The 17,192-nt window shown below is 48.0% G+C and overlaps 2 protein-coding genes across 7 annotated transcripts in view; both read left to right on the top strand.

Moving 5' to 3' along the window:
• The first annotated feature begins 1,158 nt into the window (after nt 1-1,158).
• On the top strand, nt 1,159-16,890 carry RBM14 (RNA binding motif protein 14). Of its 3 annotated transcripts, none has more exons than XM_041722135.1 (3): nt 1,159-1,608; nt 6,942-8,406; nt 9,180-10,063. In XM_041722135.1, exons 1-3 carry the CDS (start codon nt 1,272-1,274, stop codon nt 9,385-9,387), a joined length of 2,010 nt encoding a protein of 669 aa, XP_041578069.1. In that variant the 5' UTR covers nt 1,159-1,271; the 3' UTR covers nt 9,388-10,063. The 3 variants fall into 3 exon arrangements, with proteins under 3 accessions (XP_041578069.1, XP_041578070.1, XP_041578071.1); XM_041722136.1 differs by having other exon boundaries at nt 1,161-1,608; nt 6,942-7,052; nt 9,180-9,353; XM_041722137.1 differs by lacking the exons at nt 6,942-8,406; nt 9,180-10,063 and adding an exon at nt 16,754-16,890 and having other exon boundaries at nt 1,162-1,608.
• Nucleotides 16,811-17,192, top strand: part of LOC121471400 (RNA-binding protein 4) — a 30,466-nt gene continuing 30,084 nt past the window's right edge. For all 4 annotated transcript variants that reach the window (XM_041722139.1, XM_041722141.1, XM_041722140.1 and 1 more), the window contains exon 1: nt 16,811-16,947. The gene's annotated coding sequence lies outside the window, so the exon portion shown is untranslated. The remainder of the gene's footprint in view (nt 16,948-17,192) is intronic.

The following is a 17,192-nucleotide window of genomic DNA, read 5'->3' as shown; positions in this document are numbered from 1 at the left end:
CCAAAGCAGGGCTTCAACTCAACCCTGAGACCCAGATCTGAGCGGAGATCAACAGTCCGTAGCCCAAAAAATGAACCACCCAGGCTCCCCTAACACCATCGAATAGTCTATATGTTTTACTTGTTTGTTATGTTTCTCTTCACCATAGTATAAGCTACAAGGACAGGATTTTTTTTTTTTTTTTTTTTTTGTGGAGGGCCAGGTGCGCCCGCGTACCCGGAACCCCCAAGGACAGGATTTTTGACATTTTTTGTTCACTGCTATATCTTTGGTGCTGCCCATTTGGTAGGTGCTCAATAGAACTAGTAGAATGAACATGTAGGTAAATATTTTCCTGAATTTGTCACATGTATTTATGTTTTTGATGTCTTCTGCCGTGCAAAATATTTTTATTTACGTACATCCGTTGGTTTTGATTTTTTTTTTTTTAAGGCTCAACATTTGATCCCTCAGAGACTGTTCTTCTGACCTAACATTGTTTCATTAAACTTTCTATTGTGTAAAATGTCAAATCCACACAAGAGTGATCTCATTATTCCTCTCTTGGAAATTCCATAAAAGCAAATATGAAACTCTGATTTTTCAGTCTCCATCCTCTGCCACGGATCTCAGCAACATCAGGGAATGTATTTCCAAAGAATGAATTAACAGCACGAAGGTGCTCCTGGGCAGATGCCTCTCAGGCCCTCAGACAGCCCAGCATGGTCCCGGGGGCGTCAGTTTGCTGACTGAAGGCGGCTGTTCTGGTTTCTTCCGTCAGGCCCGACCCTCCCACGGACGCGCTGCGCTCCCTGCTATCACCAGGTTTGGCTTAGGCTGCCAGGTGGGAGGAGTTCTGACTTCCGACTGAACAAAGTTTTTCCTTGGGCCCGCAGATCCCGGCCCCACCCGGGCCAGAGGCCGTCTCACCGACTAGGCCTCTCGGCCGCCGACGCTCCCCGCGCGCGTTCCCCCCTCTCCAACCCTCCTCTTCCCCCTCCCCCCGGCAGTGGCGGTTGGTCGCGCGCCGTCGTCCCTTTCCCGCCCCCTCTGCTAACGAGCGGGCTCCAGACCCTCTGGGATTGGCTGCGCCTGAGTGCATCTTCCTTCAGCCTCTCTGATTGGCAGAAGGACGCGCGGGATATGGGCTCCGATTGGCTAGGCCAGAGCGCCTGCGCGGCGGGGTTCTCGGTCGCCAGCCATTCCTGGGGAGGACTGCCGGCCGGTCGGACGTCTCGCCTGTCGCTGGAGGAGAGGTCCTGGCTCTCCGGGAAGGCGGCTGCGGCGGCAAAATGAAGATATTCGTGGGAAACGTCGATGGGGCGGATACAACGCCAGAGGAGCTAGCAGCCCTCTTCGCGCCCTATGGCACGGTCATGAGCTGCGCCGTCATGAAACAGTTCGCCTTCGTGCACATGCGCGAGAACGCAGGCGCGCTGCGCGCCATCGAGGCCCTGCACGGCCACGAGCTGCGGCCGGGGCGCGCACTCGTGGTGGAGATGTCGCGCCCACGGCCTCTTAACACTTGGAAGATTTTCGTGGGCAATGTGTCGGCTGCGTGCACGAGCCAGGAATTGCGCAGCCTGTTCGAGCGCCGCGGACGCGTCATCGAGTGTGACGTGGTGAAAGGTAACGCGGGGGCGCGCGGGGGCGGGGGCGCGGGCGCGCTCTGGGCACTCAGCTTTTTAGCCACGCCCCTTTCCCGGGGGTCGGTCACCGCGCGGTTGGGGCGGGTGGGGAAGTCCGCGGGAGCGAGGCCGGAGGTGTTGGGGGCGCGTTGGGTAGTCACCCTCCTCCCCTGCGGTCCAGGCACTATTCTCCAGATGGGAGGAAGCGGCTCTGGGTGGGTTCGGCGGCCACTGTGAGCCGAGCTACGGGGCCGGGGACGCGCCTGAGAGACTTGCGAGTGTACCGGGGGCGCGCCTTCCACTGGTCTCCTGGGCCTGGCACCGAGCGGAAATTGGGAAGTGACGGGCACAAGCCGGATCATGGAACGGGGAAGATTTCGCCACTTCCCCCCTTCCTCTCCAGACGTCGGTCAGAGCAAGGGAAGAGGGAAAAGGTGGGGGCTGATGCCCCAAGGCCACTCTCGTGTTCCCTCCCGATGAATGCTCCCGAGCGGAAGGTAACGGGGCCCTTGGACATTTCTCGGGCTGGGATCTTCTAGCTTTGTGTGGCATGGGTCTACTCATGGGTATAGTTACTCGTGGGTATAGGAGGGGCCCCTTCGGAATCATTTTGGCCTTTAAGTATCGTTAGGTGGGTTAGGCGTGGCAACGCTCTTTTCCAAGTCCCACAAACTAGGCTCGATTTTACATCTATGAACTGGGAACCTGGACCTTTTGAATGTGGAAGGAGGCTTGTTTTATGAAAGCCTCTTTTCCATAACCTTTACTTGCCAGCCCATGTCCTTGGGGCAGTGTTCTTTTATAAGCTTGGTGATTTTGCAAGGGGGCATATACTCTGGCTGAGGGTGACATGGAGAGGCACGTGTGAGAGGTCTTGGTTAAACATGGGCAAAACAGGTTTACTTGCTAATCGTCTTTGCTGGAGTAGTCTAATCCTTAGGTAGATCCCTAGTTTGCCTTTTCTTGAAGAAATATGTATCACTGTGACTTAGGCCCAACTTCTTTTTGGGACCCAGTTGACCTTTTTTATAGTCTAGGTTTCTATCCTGTAAGCTCTTTTTCTTTTATGTTGTCAAGGTTCGGTGGGATAGCCCTTTTGTATATGTGGCCTTTTTCGGTTTCTCTTGGGAACAGATCAGAGTTAACTTTGCCATCTTCAAGGATGTAACCTGGGGGAGCATCTGATGTCCTACTCCTGGTGCTGGATTCATACCTGCTCTTACTCTGAAAAGTTTTGGTGATAGGAAATGGTGCAGGTGCTTATTTCCACCAAGACACTTGATTTGCTGTCCTGGATGAGCATATCTTTTGAGCTATTCCTTGTCCTTTCTGAAACTGGGAAAGTGTAAGGGGTTGCAGGCTCCACTACTAGGAGCAATTCCTTGTTCTGCATTAATACTGCATTCTGTTTTCCTTAATTCAGGTTATACAAGTCTACGAATATCCAGAATGCAGGCTTTGCTCTGAGGCAGGCTATGTTGTACATTGATTTTTGCTTTTGTTTAGAATTAGAATAGGAGGGACTTCAGATTGGGCATCTGGCCAGGAAATGGATAAGGGTACATGACTCACTATGAGAATTCTGTGTTTAATTGACTTACCACATTTCTTCTGTGGTTCTCAGGCATGATGACTACTAGATTGGGAATCTAGAAATTAGCACCTAAGGGGACAGTCTCCATGGAACTCATTGGTCAAGATGCTTGTTTTCAGCTGGTGGACAAACCAAAAATTTCCTTGGATTCGCTCTGGTCTGAGACCAAGTGACAGTGGTGGGAAGTGGTGAAGTGTATAACTGCATGTGGTTTATAGAACTCCTGGCTGACACTTAGTGAGAAAGCGAAAGTTTTGACTATTTTATCCTTTTGTAAACATTCAGTTAGTGGAAATGTGTTAACTTCATCAGGGAGTAGTGGTTAGCTGTTATTTGTAGTTACCCTGGTAAGTAACAGAAGTCCTGACACTCTGACGTCAGACTCTGGGAAAGATTTGACTGTCATTTCCTTCACTGATGCTTTTCTGTCTCTCTGGGGTGAAAGAAAGTGAGATTTTTAAGTTGGGAATGTAGCAGAAGAGACTGGCTCTGGCTTTATAAACACTCATTTCTTGGGTTGAGAATGGGCATTCGATAATCAAGTCTTCTGGTATTGGCTGTCAGGTCTTTGAAAAGCACAGAAGCTTGGGGTTGGACAGGACAACCAGTTCTGTTTTATTTCACAGTGGAAAAACATAGTTGCTTGGTTACCCCTGAGGTGTAGATATGATTTGATTTAAAGAGCAAAAATCTCCATAGCAACTGGATTGTAACTACTTTCCATGGTTACATTCTATTGGGTGTTCAAAGATGAAGTAGGAGAGTTGCTGACAGCTTTAGGAACCATTTAGGCTTCAGGAGAGGTCTGAAAGGCAGAAGAGGAAACTGTTTCCTCTATTTTTTGTAGGCGGCTGTTTTTCCCTGTTGTACACAAATCTGTAGTTTAGAGATTTCTACTTCCCTCAGGATAGGAAAACTCATTTTTCTGGATTCTCTTGATGCTAGAAGAATTGTGATGCTGCCAGACCAGTAGGTGATCTGTGTAAAACATTGCTTGCTTTTTTGCCTTTAAATGCAGGGGATTTCTCCCAGAGGTTACTGTTTCTTGAACTAGCTCTCCAGGCAGGTGGGTTTCTGGAGTCTCTAGATTTCTGGTTTTTCATCATCCTAGGATTAATTGGGTTCCTGGGCATCTTTGATAGGGCTAGGTCTTGGTTTGGCTGCTGGCTTAGCCCTGATGTGATTAGATTAGCTGGACAATCAAGTCATACTGCTCTTTACTGTTTGGCTTAGGAACTCTTTGATGTAAATTGGTTATAATTGTATCTAATGGCTTTTTAAAAAGCCAGTTATAAAAATCAGTGATATAATTCATATGGACAGTCAGTTGAATCGTACATGTGAAATCTCCGTTTTCAAACTTCAACTTGGTTTCTTAACAAAACCTAGCTAAGTAGAGAGTAGACAGTGGGATGTCCTGTTGCTCTTACAAACCCTTTGAAGTTGTTGTTGGCTGTTTTTCCCTAGCTTGTTCTAGTCTCAGGAATCTGTGGATGGGTTAGCCAGGACTGTAATATCATTCATTAATACTCTCTCATAGTGTTTGAAGATTTTTTTTTTTCCATTTCCCTAATCTGCCGACAGGCTTCTGTTTTCTGCTTGGCACTGCATTCTCTGGAGGGTCAGCTCAGTCTCTTGCTTTTATTTTTTTAGTCTCTGCTTTTAAAGAGTTTCTGATCACTAGTATCTGTTTTTAGCTACCTCTACCCAAAGTGGTGGTGAGAGACCATAGGACAGTTCTAATATCCTGTGGCTAATCCAAAAGGAACACTTTGCCTTAATTGGTAGGTAAGAAATCAGATTCTGACCATGGAGGTATGAGGGCTGAGAGTTGGGATGGTTCATTTTGTTCTTTCATCATCTCTGGCAGGTTCTAAGCTTGCACATACAAATGGTATGGTAGCTGTTATTTTTTATTATTACGGATGAAGGATAATACTCTGTAGGGAGAGAAGCCTATGGTTATTCCTAGGATTGAGTAATCATAATTCTTTATCATTATTATATAGCTATTTATATTTAACGAGGCACTTTTATTTTCTTATTTGAACCTCCTAACTGAGGTGGGTAGGACAGATTTGGCAAGTCAGTAACATCTGGATCTGTAACAGGCTTTTAAGTGCCTCAGTATTCTTTGGCTATATCATACTTATGATTTGTACCTGTTGATTATATTTTTATTTTCATTTGTATGAGAGGTAGGTTGATGGCATTGCCTCACACTGAGAAAAATAACTTGCTCTCAGAGCAGCTAGAGAGGGCATCCTGATAGGAAAATTTCTAGAAATTCAGACACTTATTTCAAGGCTATGTAAAAGGATTTCTTATCTTCAAGAATAGAATCTTAGTAATTTCATCCAGTTAGTTTTTTGTTTCCTAAACTGATGTGTGAGAGATGGGGTCCTGGTACTTGGTACTTAAATAGCCATGGGGTCGGATGGGTTAAAGTGCATGGCCTTATTTCCCATGAGCGTGATCTTGTCATTGTTTTTCAGATCCTGCTTGCACCATTGTGGTTTGTGAATTTGGACACGAATAAGAATTTCTTCCTACTCCTCCCCTTTCTAAAGTTGTCTCCTTCTGTATGGGAGATGAGTAGGACTTTGAGATCCCAGCATCCTATCTTAAGTCTGTATCCCACCACAGCTCATTCAGATCCTAAATGAGGACCTCAAGGGTAACCTGCTTAGCAGAACCTGCAATTGTAGCTTCTCATCTTGAAGCTAGGAAACCAGATCTTTCCTGTAAATAGTCTGCTCTGTGAACAGGAATCCAAGGGGTAAGGTATATATATTTCTGTCCCTTGAAGAGGAACAAGTAGAGGATATGACATAGCCTAGGGTAGGGGGCTTAGGCCTGAATTCAGCCAAGAGGCTCAGTTTCCATTCACACACCTCAGTGACTTACATGAGCTCCAGCGGCACCTGTTCTCAGTTTAAATTTCTAGTTATCTTACACAGTCATGCCTTATATATTGATTTCTCAGGGATAGACTGGTGTAGTGAAGGGGCACAGAAGAACTGGAATTCTGTTCCTGGCTCTAATAAGTTTTGATCTAGGGCCATATAAATCCTCTGAGCATGTTTGTACACCTGTAAAATGGAGATAATGATCCTTTGCTTTGCCTGTCTTAGGATTATTGTGAGGCCCAAATGAAGGCCTGTGCATGGAAATCCTTTGAAAATGAAAGTACTCAGAGAAAGGGAGATGACATTGGAAGCATTTAATGAACTGTGCATTTCAGTCTAGCTTTCTTGCTTTAATTGGACCCTGGGCTGAGACATGGGTCATGCCAAGACATAATTGGTCATTTCCAGTATTTCAGAGTTATGGTTCAAAGGTGAGCAGTAGTGTTTGGTGACCTTGGGCTAGAGAACACTAAGTAATCGAGTGATCCAAGAACCCTTTCTGTGTTTTGTCTGGTGGTTTACACTTACAGGAGCTGGGAAGATTTTTATCCTGTGTTAGAGTTCATCTTTGCTCTTCTCTCCAGAAAGTTGGGTGAGGTAGCAGGGGGAAGGGGAGGATGGGGAGAAGGCCATAGGGAAAGGTGATGCTTGGGACAGTTGGAAGCTTTGTTATGTGGGAACCATGTTTTATGACATACTCCTGGAGAGGAGGGTTTAGAGGCCTGGAGGTAGCTGGCAACAGCTGGGTGCTGTTGTGTGTCCAGTTTGGGACCCATCAGGTAGCATGCCCTGCCCCCCTAATTGCTAACCCTCTGTCTGCTGCTTTATCAGACTACGCGTTTGTTCACATGGAGAAGGAAGCAGATGCCAAAGCCGCCATCGCGCAGCTCAACGGCAAAGAAGTGAAGGGCAAGCGCATCAACGTGGAACTCTCAACCAAGGGTCAGAAGAAGGGGCCTGGCCTGGCTATCCAGTCTGGGGACAAGACCAAGAAACCAGGGGCTGGGGATACGGCATTCCCTGGAACTGGTGGCTTCTCTGCCACCTTCGACTACCAGCAGGCTTTTGGCAACAGCACTGGTGGCTTTGATGGGCAAGCCCGTCAGCCCACACCACCCTTCTTTGGTCGCGACCGCAGCCCCCTGCGCCGTTCACCTCCCCGAGCCTCCTATGTGGCTCCTCTGACGGCCCAGCCAGCCACCTACCGGGCCCAGCCCTCAGTGTCACTGGGAGCTGCCTACAGGGCTCAGCCTTCTGCCTCTTTGGGTGTCGGCTATCGGACTCAGCCCATGACAGCCCAGGCAGCCTCTTACCGCGCTCAGCCCTCTGTCTCCCTTGGGGCTCCATACAGGGGCCAGCTGGCTAGCCCTAGCTCCCAGTCTGCCGCAGCTTCCTCGCTTGGTCCATATGGTGGAGCCCAGCCCTCAGCCTCAGCTCTCTCCTCCTATGGGGGTCAGCCAGCTGCGGCTTCCTCGCTCAACTCCTATGGGGCTCAGGGTTCTTCCCTTGCCTCCTATGGTAACCAGCCATCATCTTATGGCGCGCAGGCTGCCTCTTCCTATGGGGTTCGTGCGGCTGCCTCCTCCTACAACACCCAGGGAGCAGCTTCCTCCCTAGGCTCTTATGGGGCCCAGGCAGCCTCCTATGGGGCCCAGTCTGCAGCCTCCTCACTAGCTTATGGGGCCCAGGCAGCTTCTTACAATGCCCAGCCCTCGGCCTCTTACAATGCCCAGTCTGCCCCATATGCTGCACAACAGGCTGCTTCTTACTCTTCCCAGCCGGCTGCCTATGTGGCACAGCCAGCTACAGCTGCTGCCTATGCCAGCCAACCAGCCGCCTATGCTGCACAAGCCACTACCCCGATGGCTGGCTCCTATGGGGCCCAGCCGGTTGTTCAGACCCAGCTGAATAGTTATGGGGCTCAAGCATCAATGGGCCTGTCAGGCTCCTATGGGGCTCAGTCAGCTGCTGCAGCCACTGGCTCCTATGGTGCTGCAGCTGCCTACGGGGCCCAGCCTTCTGCCACCCTGGCAGCTCCATACCGCACTCAGTCGTCAGCCTCATTGGCTGCTTCCTATGCTGCCCAGCAGCATCCCCAGGCTGCTGCCTCCTACCGTGGCCAGCCGGGCAATGCCTACGATGGGGCAGGTCAGCCGTCTGCAGCCTACCTGTCCATGTCCCAGGGGGCCGTTGCCAACGCCAACAGCACCCCGCCGCCCTATGAGCGTACCCGCCTCTCCCCACCCCGGGCCAGCTACGACGATCCCTACAAAAAGGCTGTCGCCATGTCGAAAAGGTACTGTATGCCCCCCCGCCTCTGCCCCCAGCTGGGGCTTAGGGCAAGGGGCTGAGGTTGGCAGGGGAGGGAAACTGGAGCCATTGGCCCCTCCCTTGGTCTTCTCTACTCCCATGGGATGTCCAAAGGTCGAGGGGGTTGATGTCTGTGAACTTTTCTGGTCACCAGGGTTCAGGTGGAGCATTAGTGCTCAGCCTGGGGTGGTGCCAGCTAGTCAGGCTGGGAAAAGTGTCACCTGTCTAGGCTAGCCCAAGTGCCATTGGAGCTACTGCCTGCAGGATTGTGGCCCATAGCCTTTCCCACCGTCTCAAGGATCCTTAAGCCTGTCATGTGGTTGTCCTGGCTTTGGTGGGGTGGGTTTGAAAGAGTAGTCCCTTTGGCACTCACTGGCTGAAGGCAAGGTGTATGAGGTGCGTCCACTCTTTGGGGAAGTTGGGGACCTTGCTTTCGTCCGCCGTTCTGTTGATAAACAACCAAGGTCTTTCTGTGCGGGGCCCAGGGGGGATAGTTTGTTTGTGATTTGGGAATATAGACCAAAATCCACCTTGGCCAGTTGAGAAGGGAGGGCTTCAGTGGTGGGCTTGGTTTCCCACTGAGTTGAACCAGGCTTGATTTCTTGCCCTGGATAGGGTGATGAGCCTTCTGACAAAATCTTGTTTGTTGGAGACCAATCTGATCACACCCTCCCTATCCCCATTGGCATCTCCCCCATGCCCACCTGGAGCCCTCCCCTCAATTGTCTCATTCACCAACTGTCTTCTTCTCTCGACTAGGTATGGTTCCGACCGGCGTTTAGCCGAGCTCTCTGATTACCGCCGTTTATCAGAGTCGCAGCTTTCGTTCCGCCGCTCGCCGACAAAGTCCTCGCTGGATTACCGTCGCCTGCCCGATGCCCATTCCGATTACGCACGCTATTCGGGCTCCTATAATGATTACCTGCGGGCAGCTCAGATGCACTCTGGCTACCAGCGCCGCATGTAGGGCCATCCTGGGATGGGGCACCACAGGGGGGGAAGGAGAGGAAAGGTGGGGTAGGGTGCAGACCCAGGTTATAACCACTGGCCCATACCTCTCCTGTTTGCGGTTTTTCATCCCCTCTACCCTGTGGGCCTTCCCCAGGAGATGATCCTTTTGAGTGTTCGGCAGTAACCTTTGTTCCTTCGCCTCAGCAGCAAATCTTGCTACTGGCTCTAGATCTGCGGTTTCCCCTCTCCCCTGCCTCCCATCTCCCAGGATGGGAATTTCTTTTATGTTTTTATTTTTTCCTGGCTCCCTTTTATTTTTGTGCGCGATATTTAAGGTCGTCTGGATGGGGAAGCAACCTGCAGCTGAGAGGTCGGCGGCGCCTTTTTCTTTTTAGATGTGAGGGAGGCCAGGAAAGGGTTAGCTTAACCATTTCCTATGCGCCAAGCTGTGCCAGCAGTCCAGGGGGCCCTGACTTTGTTCCTCTATAGACTGTGTTGAGACTGAGTTCCTGTCGGGACAGTCGGTTGGTATATGTCCAAATCCCTACTGACCCCCTGATGTTCTAGCTGATGCTGAGTGGCACAGTCCCACGTCCCCATCTCCCCAAGTAGGTGGTGTTAGAAAACCTTGATTTTTTTTTCCCTTTTGTATGGACTACAAATAAAACTTGGGGCAATTTGCAGTTTGGAAACCTGGTTGTCATTGTCTTGATTGCACTCAGTTTCAGAGGAGCCAGTTTGACATCCAGGAAGACATGACAGCTAAAAGGAAGGCAGCTGGAGAACCCCAGGGCAGATGAGGAAAGGGGTTTGAATGTGGGAATTAGTGATTTCCCTGCTGCCCAAAGGCATTTAGGTCATCGTTGTCCTACTAGTCTGCCATCTTTAGGACTGGAGAGTCCAGACCAAGTTGCTTGGACTTCTCAGCCCTTAACTTGAATTGATCACACCAAGTAAATTTATTGCCCATTTTCCCCTAACTTATCTCCAGTTCGAAAACAACCTGTGCTCCAGTAGGGTGGTCCTGGGGTATGGCTTCTCCAGTGAGAAGTGGGGAAATAGGCTGCTTTGGTGCTTACAGGCTAGTCTCCAGGCAGTGGGCTTGAGTGAGTGTTGGAGCTGGGACCCAGAGGGGAGCCAGTAATGGGGTAGGGGTGATTTCAGTGTCTGGTACTTCCCTGTGGTTAGAGAAAGGAGGAACAGGGACAATTGGAAGCAGGTATGGGGGATCTGGCAATATACCTGGTATTTCGCCTGTTGAACATCACCATGGAGCGTCCTTCCTGCGTCCTGTCAACTTCTACCATCGTAGTGCCGAGACTCACTTCCCCTATCTCCATTTGTCAAGGTTTCCAGATGTTTTCTTGCTGGGTTTATATCTGAAGGTGACCTCAGACTGGGAAAGGGGTGAGGTACAAGCGTAACCCAAGTGGGGATGCTGGGTTAGAGGGAGGAATTGAAGAATCTTTCTATATTTTTATTCTGGGACTGGTGGGTGGGGTGGGTGTGTTGAGAGGACCTGGCAGGGGGGTGGGGTTCAGGCAATTCCAGGCAGGGACAAGATGGAGGCTTGGGCTTACTAATAGTGAATGGAAGAAGACTGGTCGGGTAGGAACATAATGATGTTCCTTTGGGCATGGGGACTTAACAGAGATTCGATTTGGGAGTTTGCTGGGGCAAGGTGATTTGGGGCAGTTATATGTGTCAATCAAGTGGAGTTCAGGTGGGTTTTTTTCTGCCTCTCTTACTGGCTTCTCGTGAATTTGCCTGATTCAGAGTAGCTTGCCCCAGATGTTTTCTTTCCTCTGCCCAGTGGGCAAAAGCCTATGATCTTTATAACCATGAACTCTTGTGGATGCTAATTGGGGTAATTTCAGAGGGTTACTGGGGTCATAGCTCTTTTCCTTGTTTCTCTTTCTGCTCACTGCTTTGCCTCCAGGTGCATTGCTGTTCCTTTTCATTTCTTTACAGGACTTTGGGGGGAGTTCGATAGGTTTCTTGTCACTTTTCTGCAGGGAGGGTGGGGTGATCTGAGGGCCAAGCTAACCAGCTTAGCTCTGGTTATTATTCTGGAAAATACAGGGTTGGTTGATTGCAGGGCTGTGATTGTGGCCTGTATATTTGTAATATTTGTCATGTGGCTTTCTCTCTTCCTTTTTCTCCAGTGAGGGTTCTGCCACTACTCCAATCCCACGGTTCCTGTGGAAAAAAAAAAAACTTAATGTGCTCTTGAGGCCAGTGTTGATGTGCTTTATTGCAGCCCAAGTTCTTCAGAGTGACCTGGCCTAGATGATCACTAACTGCCTGTCATCCTTAGGTCCTGATACCCTTTCTGCCTCAGCCCTCAGGCTTTTCGTTGTTTAAGCAGAAGAGTCTACAAAGCGAAATCATTTGTCATTCTCTTCTTCCTTGCAGATTGTTTTAAAATTCCCTTTGTCCTCTTTTATTTAAATTATGCCACCTGTGTTAATCCTGTAGCCCACTCCTTATACCTGGCTTTCTGTGGACTTCTAAGTTCTGGGTCCTGTAACCTGAGATGGTTGGGTTGAGTGAATGGGAAGACAGATATTTAATGTGTGTTTGGGGAGAAGAGGGTGGGGAATATGGGCTCCCAGTGTCCTTCAGATTTTTGCACTTCTGCATCTCTCACCTCTACAACTTGGCCTTCATTGGAGAAATTTAAGATGATTTATTCCTGGAACAAGATCACATAGAGGCTTCTAGCCTTGTCAGCCTATTCTCTTCTGAGGTTTGGACTTTGTTTCAAATTCTGTCTGGGGTAAGCCTGGGGCTCGATCCCTTGTATTGGAGATAATGGGACTGGCACTGACTGGTCAGCCTCTGGGTAGGCTGCATTTCTAGTCATGCCTATCAGTTAAGCTCTGCCAATGTCTGTGCACAGACTGCTTATTCTCTAGTCATTTTGTCCCATCAAGCCATGTAAGCTGACCATAATAGGGGATGACTGAGGTCATAATGAAAATACATTTCTTAGATTTATGGACTATTATGTGATAGAAGGTTGGGTAATAGAGAAGGTAAGATGGAGAGCAGGTGATGGCAGCCTGGATTGCTCAGTTGGTTAAGTGTCTGCCTTTGGCTCAGTCATGATCCCGGGGTTCTGGGATTAAGCCCCAAGCCAGGCTCCCTGATGAGCGGGGAGTCTGCTTCTCTCTCTGTCTCTACCCCCCCCCCCTTCTTCCTGCTCATGGTCTCGTTCTCTCAAATAAATAAAATCTTTAAAAACGTGTGGAAAGCAGGTGAAAAACTTTATAGTTACTTTTAGAGAGATCATAAGTGGTAGAACCTAGAGTTTTCCAGAAAAAAAGTTCTTAAAATTATTTCAAGTATAGCTCTAAGTCCTTTGAAATACTGTGTGTCAGTAATACTGGAAATACAGTGTTCAAGTAGCTGAGCCCTTGCGCTACTTATAATAGGCAGGACCTACTTCAGTGAACTAGTTATAGTTAATAAACAATGCTAGGGTAGTGGAAGATAAGGAAGAGGCAGCTCCACTAGTTAAAACTTTATGGAGATGGAATTTGTTTGGAAAATTGACTTGGCACAGAAAGAATGACTAGTGGTGTTGGCTCTAAAGTCACAGGTTTCCTGAGTTTGAATTGTCACTACTTAGCTGTGTGATTTTGGACATGTCAGGAACTTTCGTTTTTTATCTATAAAATGAAGGTAATTGCTAACATTTATTGAACACTTGCTAAATGACCACTGTTAAAAGTGCTTTTCACAAAGGAATTACATTTGCTCTTCATTGCAGCCCAAATGCCAATTATTTTGAAACCTCTTTTATAAATAGGGAAATTGAGGCTATAGGTTAAGTAACTTAAGATCATATGGTTAGAAAGTAGATCAAGGGATTGAAGCAGTATTTTGAATCGAATTATTCAGGACTTTGCTTGTAATCATTATAATACTGTGGAAGGATCAAATAAGAACACGGGACAAGTGTAGGACCTTATATATAGCCAGTGCTTATTAAAAATGCTAGCTATCTCATAGAGTTAGAACATTCTGAGGAGATTGGGGTGGCCTAGTGGAGCACATCCGAGCAAAGGACTTTGATGTAGCTGTGAGTGCAGCACATATGAATAACAATGAAGCAGTGTATTTTTAAATGAGTGGTACCTAGGAGTGAAGTTGGCCACGGACCACACCAGTTTTTGTAACCTCCAGTCTCCAGCAACACTTCAGTGTCCTGAGATCGGATTCTCCTTGAGTATAGAAAAGAAAGGTATGAGGATAGGGAAAAGACGGTAAGGGGAGGGTAAGCGAGTATAGCTGGCAGTGGGATTGGAGGTTTAGAAAGCCTGCTTGACTGGCCTAGTCAAGGCAGGCCAGTTTGAACATCCCTGGCAAATACTGGTTTTTAATTTGAACTCTTAACTAAAACAGTAACTCATTTCTGGACAGGAGCCAGAGTTATTAATGTGTATAAATTATATATATTCACCCACAAGGGTGTGAAAGTAATAGATTGTTTATTCACATTTGAATGGTTTTTACTGACATCAGTGTTTCCTTCCTAAGTTTGGATTTTCCCCTCATTTCCCTTTCAAGAGTCCAGGCTTCAGGCACTTGTCTTTTCAAAATCTACAGTCAGAATGTATATTTATGCTTGGCATGACATACAGCTTTCTAGATGACTTTGGACAAATCACTTTAACTTTTAGGTGCTTGGCAACCTGATCAACAAACTAAGAAATCTCCCAAATGACATCTAAAGTGTTCTGGACAAGGTGTTTTTAAAACACTGCATTCAATCCTATTTTGGATTGTTGGGTTGGTAAGGTTAGAGGTTTTGGACCATATGTCTTTAATTTATAAGCCTTAATGGTTTTTAAGAAACAAATATTAAGCTTCTTTAGTACTCAGTAAAATAGAGTTGGATAGGTGAACATCATGGAGGTGGTTGAACTACACAGATCTTTCTACGTAAAGCATTTTGCAGCATTTGTCAAGCTGGTAATCTTGGTAATCAAAAGCTGTAGTGTAGGTTACCCCCCTGGCTTTTGGGCACCTGCTTTTTCTGTTTAGGGAGACTGGAAAGTGTAATAAATAGGTGATAAGGGTAAACGTGTTTGATTTTAGAACTAAGTGTCCATGGTCTTAGCTGATATTGACTGAAAATCCAAAGTATTTCTCCTTTTGGTTTCTAAGAAGTCTTGCATTCATTCCCCCCCATGTTAAGTCAACAAATAATTGAGTACCTACCATGTTCCAGGTGCAGTTCTAACACTGAGGATAGAGAAGGGAAGAAGAAAAAGTCCCTGCCCTTGCACAAGTATTGATGGGGGAGGGGGGTAAGAGGTAGGAGAACAAAATGGAATGAACACATAGGATTTCAAGTGGTGGTAAGTATTTGGAAAAATAACATGAAGTCATGGGATGAAGTTTCAAGGTAGGGTTGGAGTAGGAGGGATGTTTTTGGATGGGGTGGTCACCGAAGTACCTGGAGAAAGAATATTCCAGTCTAAATGAACTTGAACCAAAAGGCCAGTGTACTGGAGCATGGTTGGGGTTTGGAGTGTGTGGGGTGGAACAATGTGTTAGGGGTGGGTTTGTTTAAGAAATTGGGAGATTCTGGCAAGAACCAGATCAGATAGGGTGAGTTTGAAAATTCCAATTTTAGTGGGTTTTAAGGAGCAGGAGGGGATGATTGAATGCATTTATTCAGTTGGATGAGCTTGCAAAATGAAACAAATATAACTCCATCTTAAAGGCTTTCAGAAGGTAAATAATTAGATTGAGGGTGGGGTGGGGTGGGGTGGGGGCTGTGGTCTGCAAATCGGCATAGATTGTGATCCTGAGATTTATATTCCCAGTCCTCTCCCCTTTGGACCTGGAGAGATTCTTATAGAGTGAGTGGATCTCATCTGCTTTGGTATTTTGGAAGAAAGTTATCTCCAGGGCTGTTGGGACACACAAAATTTGGAAGATCAAACTGAAAGGAGCTGAGAGGATTTCTATACCAGATGCATTTCCCTGCAGATTGAGTGGTGACCCTCACCTGATGGCTGGCCACTTCAAAAGGGCACACACAGCTGACTAACATGGAATTGATTTTCATCACTGATTATATGGCCTTTATTCAGTCTCAGAGTATCAGCATCCACAATGAAAATGGACCAAGATTAGTGACCACCACATCTGTAAATGTCATATTTCGATGATTTTAGGTCCTTTGCTCTTCCCACCCTAGAATAAGTCTTGACCAGTTTTTTCACCATTTGATTCCTGAGTCCTGTCCGGTTTTAAATTCATTTCCATAACTTTGACTCCTCCTCTTTATGGCCCCCACCCCCTTTCCTGGGGCTGCTTTGGACGGTCGTATATCATCTCTACTCATGATCCCTTCCTCATAGATAATTCACTGCTTTTTAAGTTATTTAATCTATCCCCCCCCCCCCCCAACTCCCTCCTCAAAAGCTGCCTCGCAGAAAAGGGTCATTGCTTTGCTCACTGAATATGGGATTACATGAAGATCCAAAGGATGAGAAAGAAAATGTGATGAGGGAGACACGCTCCGGAGAATGCTGTTTTGATTGTATTTTGTTTATAGATTGATGTGACTAGGCTTTTTTAAGGTCCATTCTAGGAGTTTAAACCTACAGCTCTGGCTGATGGTGCCCAATAAAATAAAACAAAAAACTTTGCTGCTCCAGTTTTTTCTCAGGGCGGGGTGGGGGCGTTTTCAATATCCAAGGTCATACAGAGAAGCCGTTTCTTCATTTTGGACCCACCCCGGGAGGCTGGTTCCGCGCGGGAGCTGGTCTCAGCGCCTCCTGAGTAACGCAACTTCCAACCGGGCCAACTTCGGGGCCGTTATAACCTAGTTGAAGCTGCGCCCATTAACCGTTTCCAGAGATCCTTTCACCACCTATGACCGTAGTTTGATTTTGGGGGAGCTCCGGGACTCCTAGGGCTACGGTGTGGATTCTTGGGCAAAGGACGAGGTTGGTTTTTCAGGTGGGGACGCTTCGTTATTTTTCTTACCTGGCGTTGGGGTCTGCGTAAACTATCGTTCGTAGCATCCTGGCTGCGAGGGGGGGGTGGTTGGGGAGTGGAGAAATTCGGAGAAGGCAGAATGGAGCGGGGGATACTGTCAGAATATGCACGTGTCGGTGGCAAAACGTGGAAGCTTCACAAAATTGGCGCCATGAAACTAAAGACCGCCGCACCGGAGCTCCTGCCTGCTCCGCCTAATGGCGGGCCGCACCCCGCCGGCAAAGCCCACGTTTGTAGTTCCTCCCTCACGCCAATCTCTTGTCCAATCACTGGCTTCGGCTTCGCGAGATAGGCGCTCATTGGCATTCGTATAAAAGCTCCGGGGTTACTGACGTTTCCACCTCTTCCCGGCCTCTCAGGTAATTGGCGTTGGTGGTAACCAATCAGGAAGAGGATCTGCGGGAACGCCTGCCTTTAACTTAACTGAGCAGCCAATCCGGTGGTACACTCACCTCCCCTTCTACCCAGAGTCACTGCTGCGGCCGCCGCCATTTTAGCGTTTTGTCAGAAGCGTCTGCGCCGCGAGGAAGAGCCCCTGCTGATTTCGGTGCGGGTGAGAGACTGAGCCCCTCCACTGTTTGTTTGTTTGTTTGTTTTTTTCCCCGTTAAATCTTATCTCACTCCTTTGGGCTTCAGGGGTATCCTAGTGGGTTCGCGGCCTCTGCACCCGTCTCTCAGAGCCGACCTCGGTGCTGGGCATTGCGCGGTAAGCCTGAAGCGGCCCTTCCCCCACGACCTCCCCCGAGAATACCCTGCTTTCTCCCCACCTTGCCTTCTATCCGACTTGGCTCGGTTTCC

This window comes from Vulpes lagopus, chromosome 11 (genome assembly GCF_018345385.1).
Source record: "Vulpes lagopus strain Blue_001 chromosome 11, ASM1834538v1, whole genome shotgun sequence".
In the NCBI taxonomy this organism is placed as follows: Eukaryota; Metazoa; Chordata; class Mammalia; order Carnivora; family Canidae; genus Vulpes; species Vulpes lagopus.
This window is presented reverse-complemented; position numbering and strand designations above follow the sequence as displayed.

Bases quoted from the DNA above. Each gene is read 5' to 3' on its own strand.
- RBM14 (XM_041722135.1), top strand. From the start codon at position 1,272: ATGAAGATATTCGTGGGAAACGTCGATGGGGCGGATACAACGCCAGAG. The intron at 1,609-6,941 runs GTAACGCGGGGG...CTGCTTTATCAG, and splicing joins CGAGTGTGACGTGGTGAAAG to ACTACGCGTTTGTTCACATG. The intron at 8,407-9,179 runs GTACTGTATGCC...TCTCTCGACTAG, and splicing joins GCTGTCGCCATGTCGAAAAG to GTATGGTTCCGACCGGCGTT.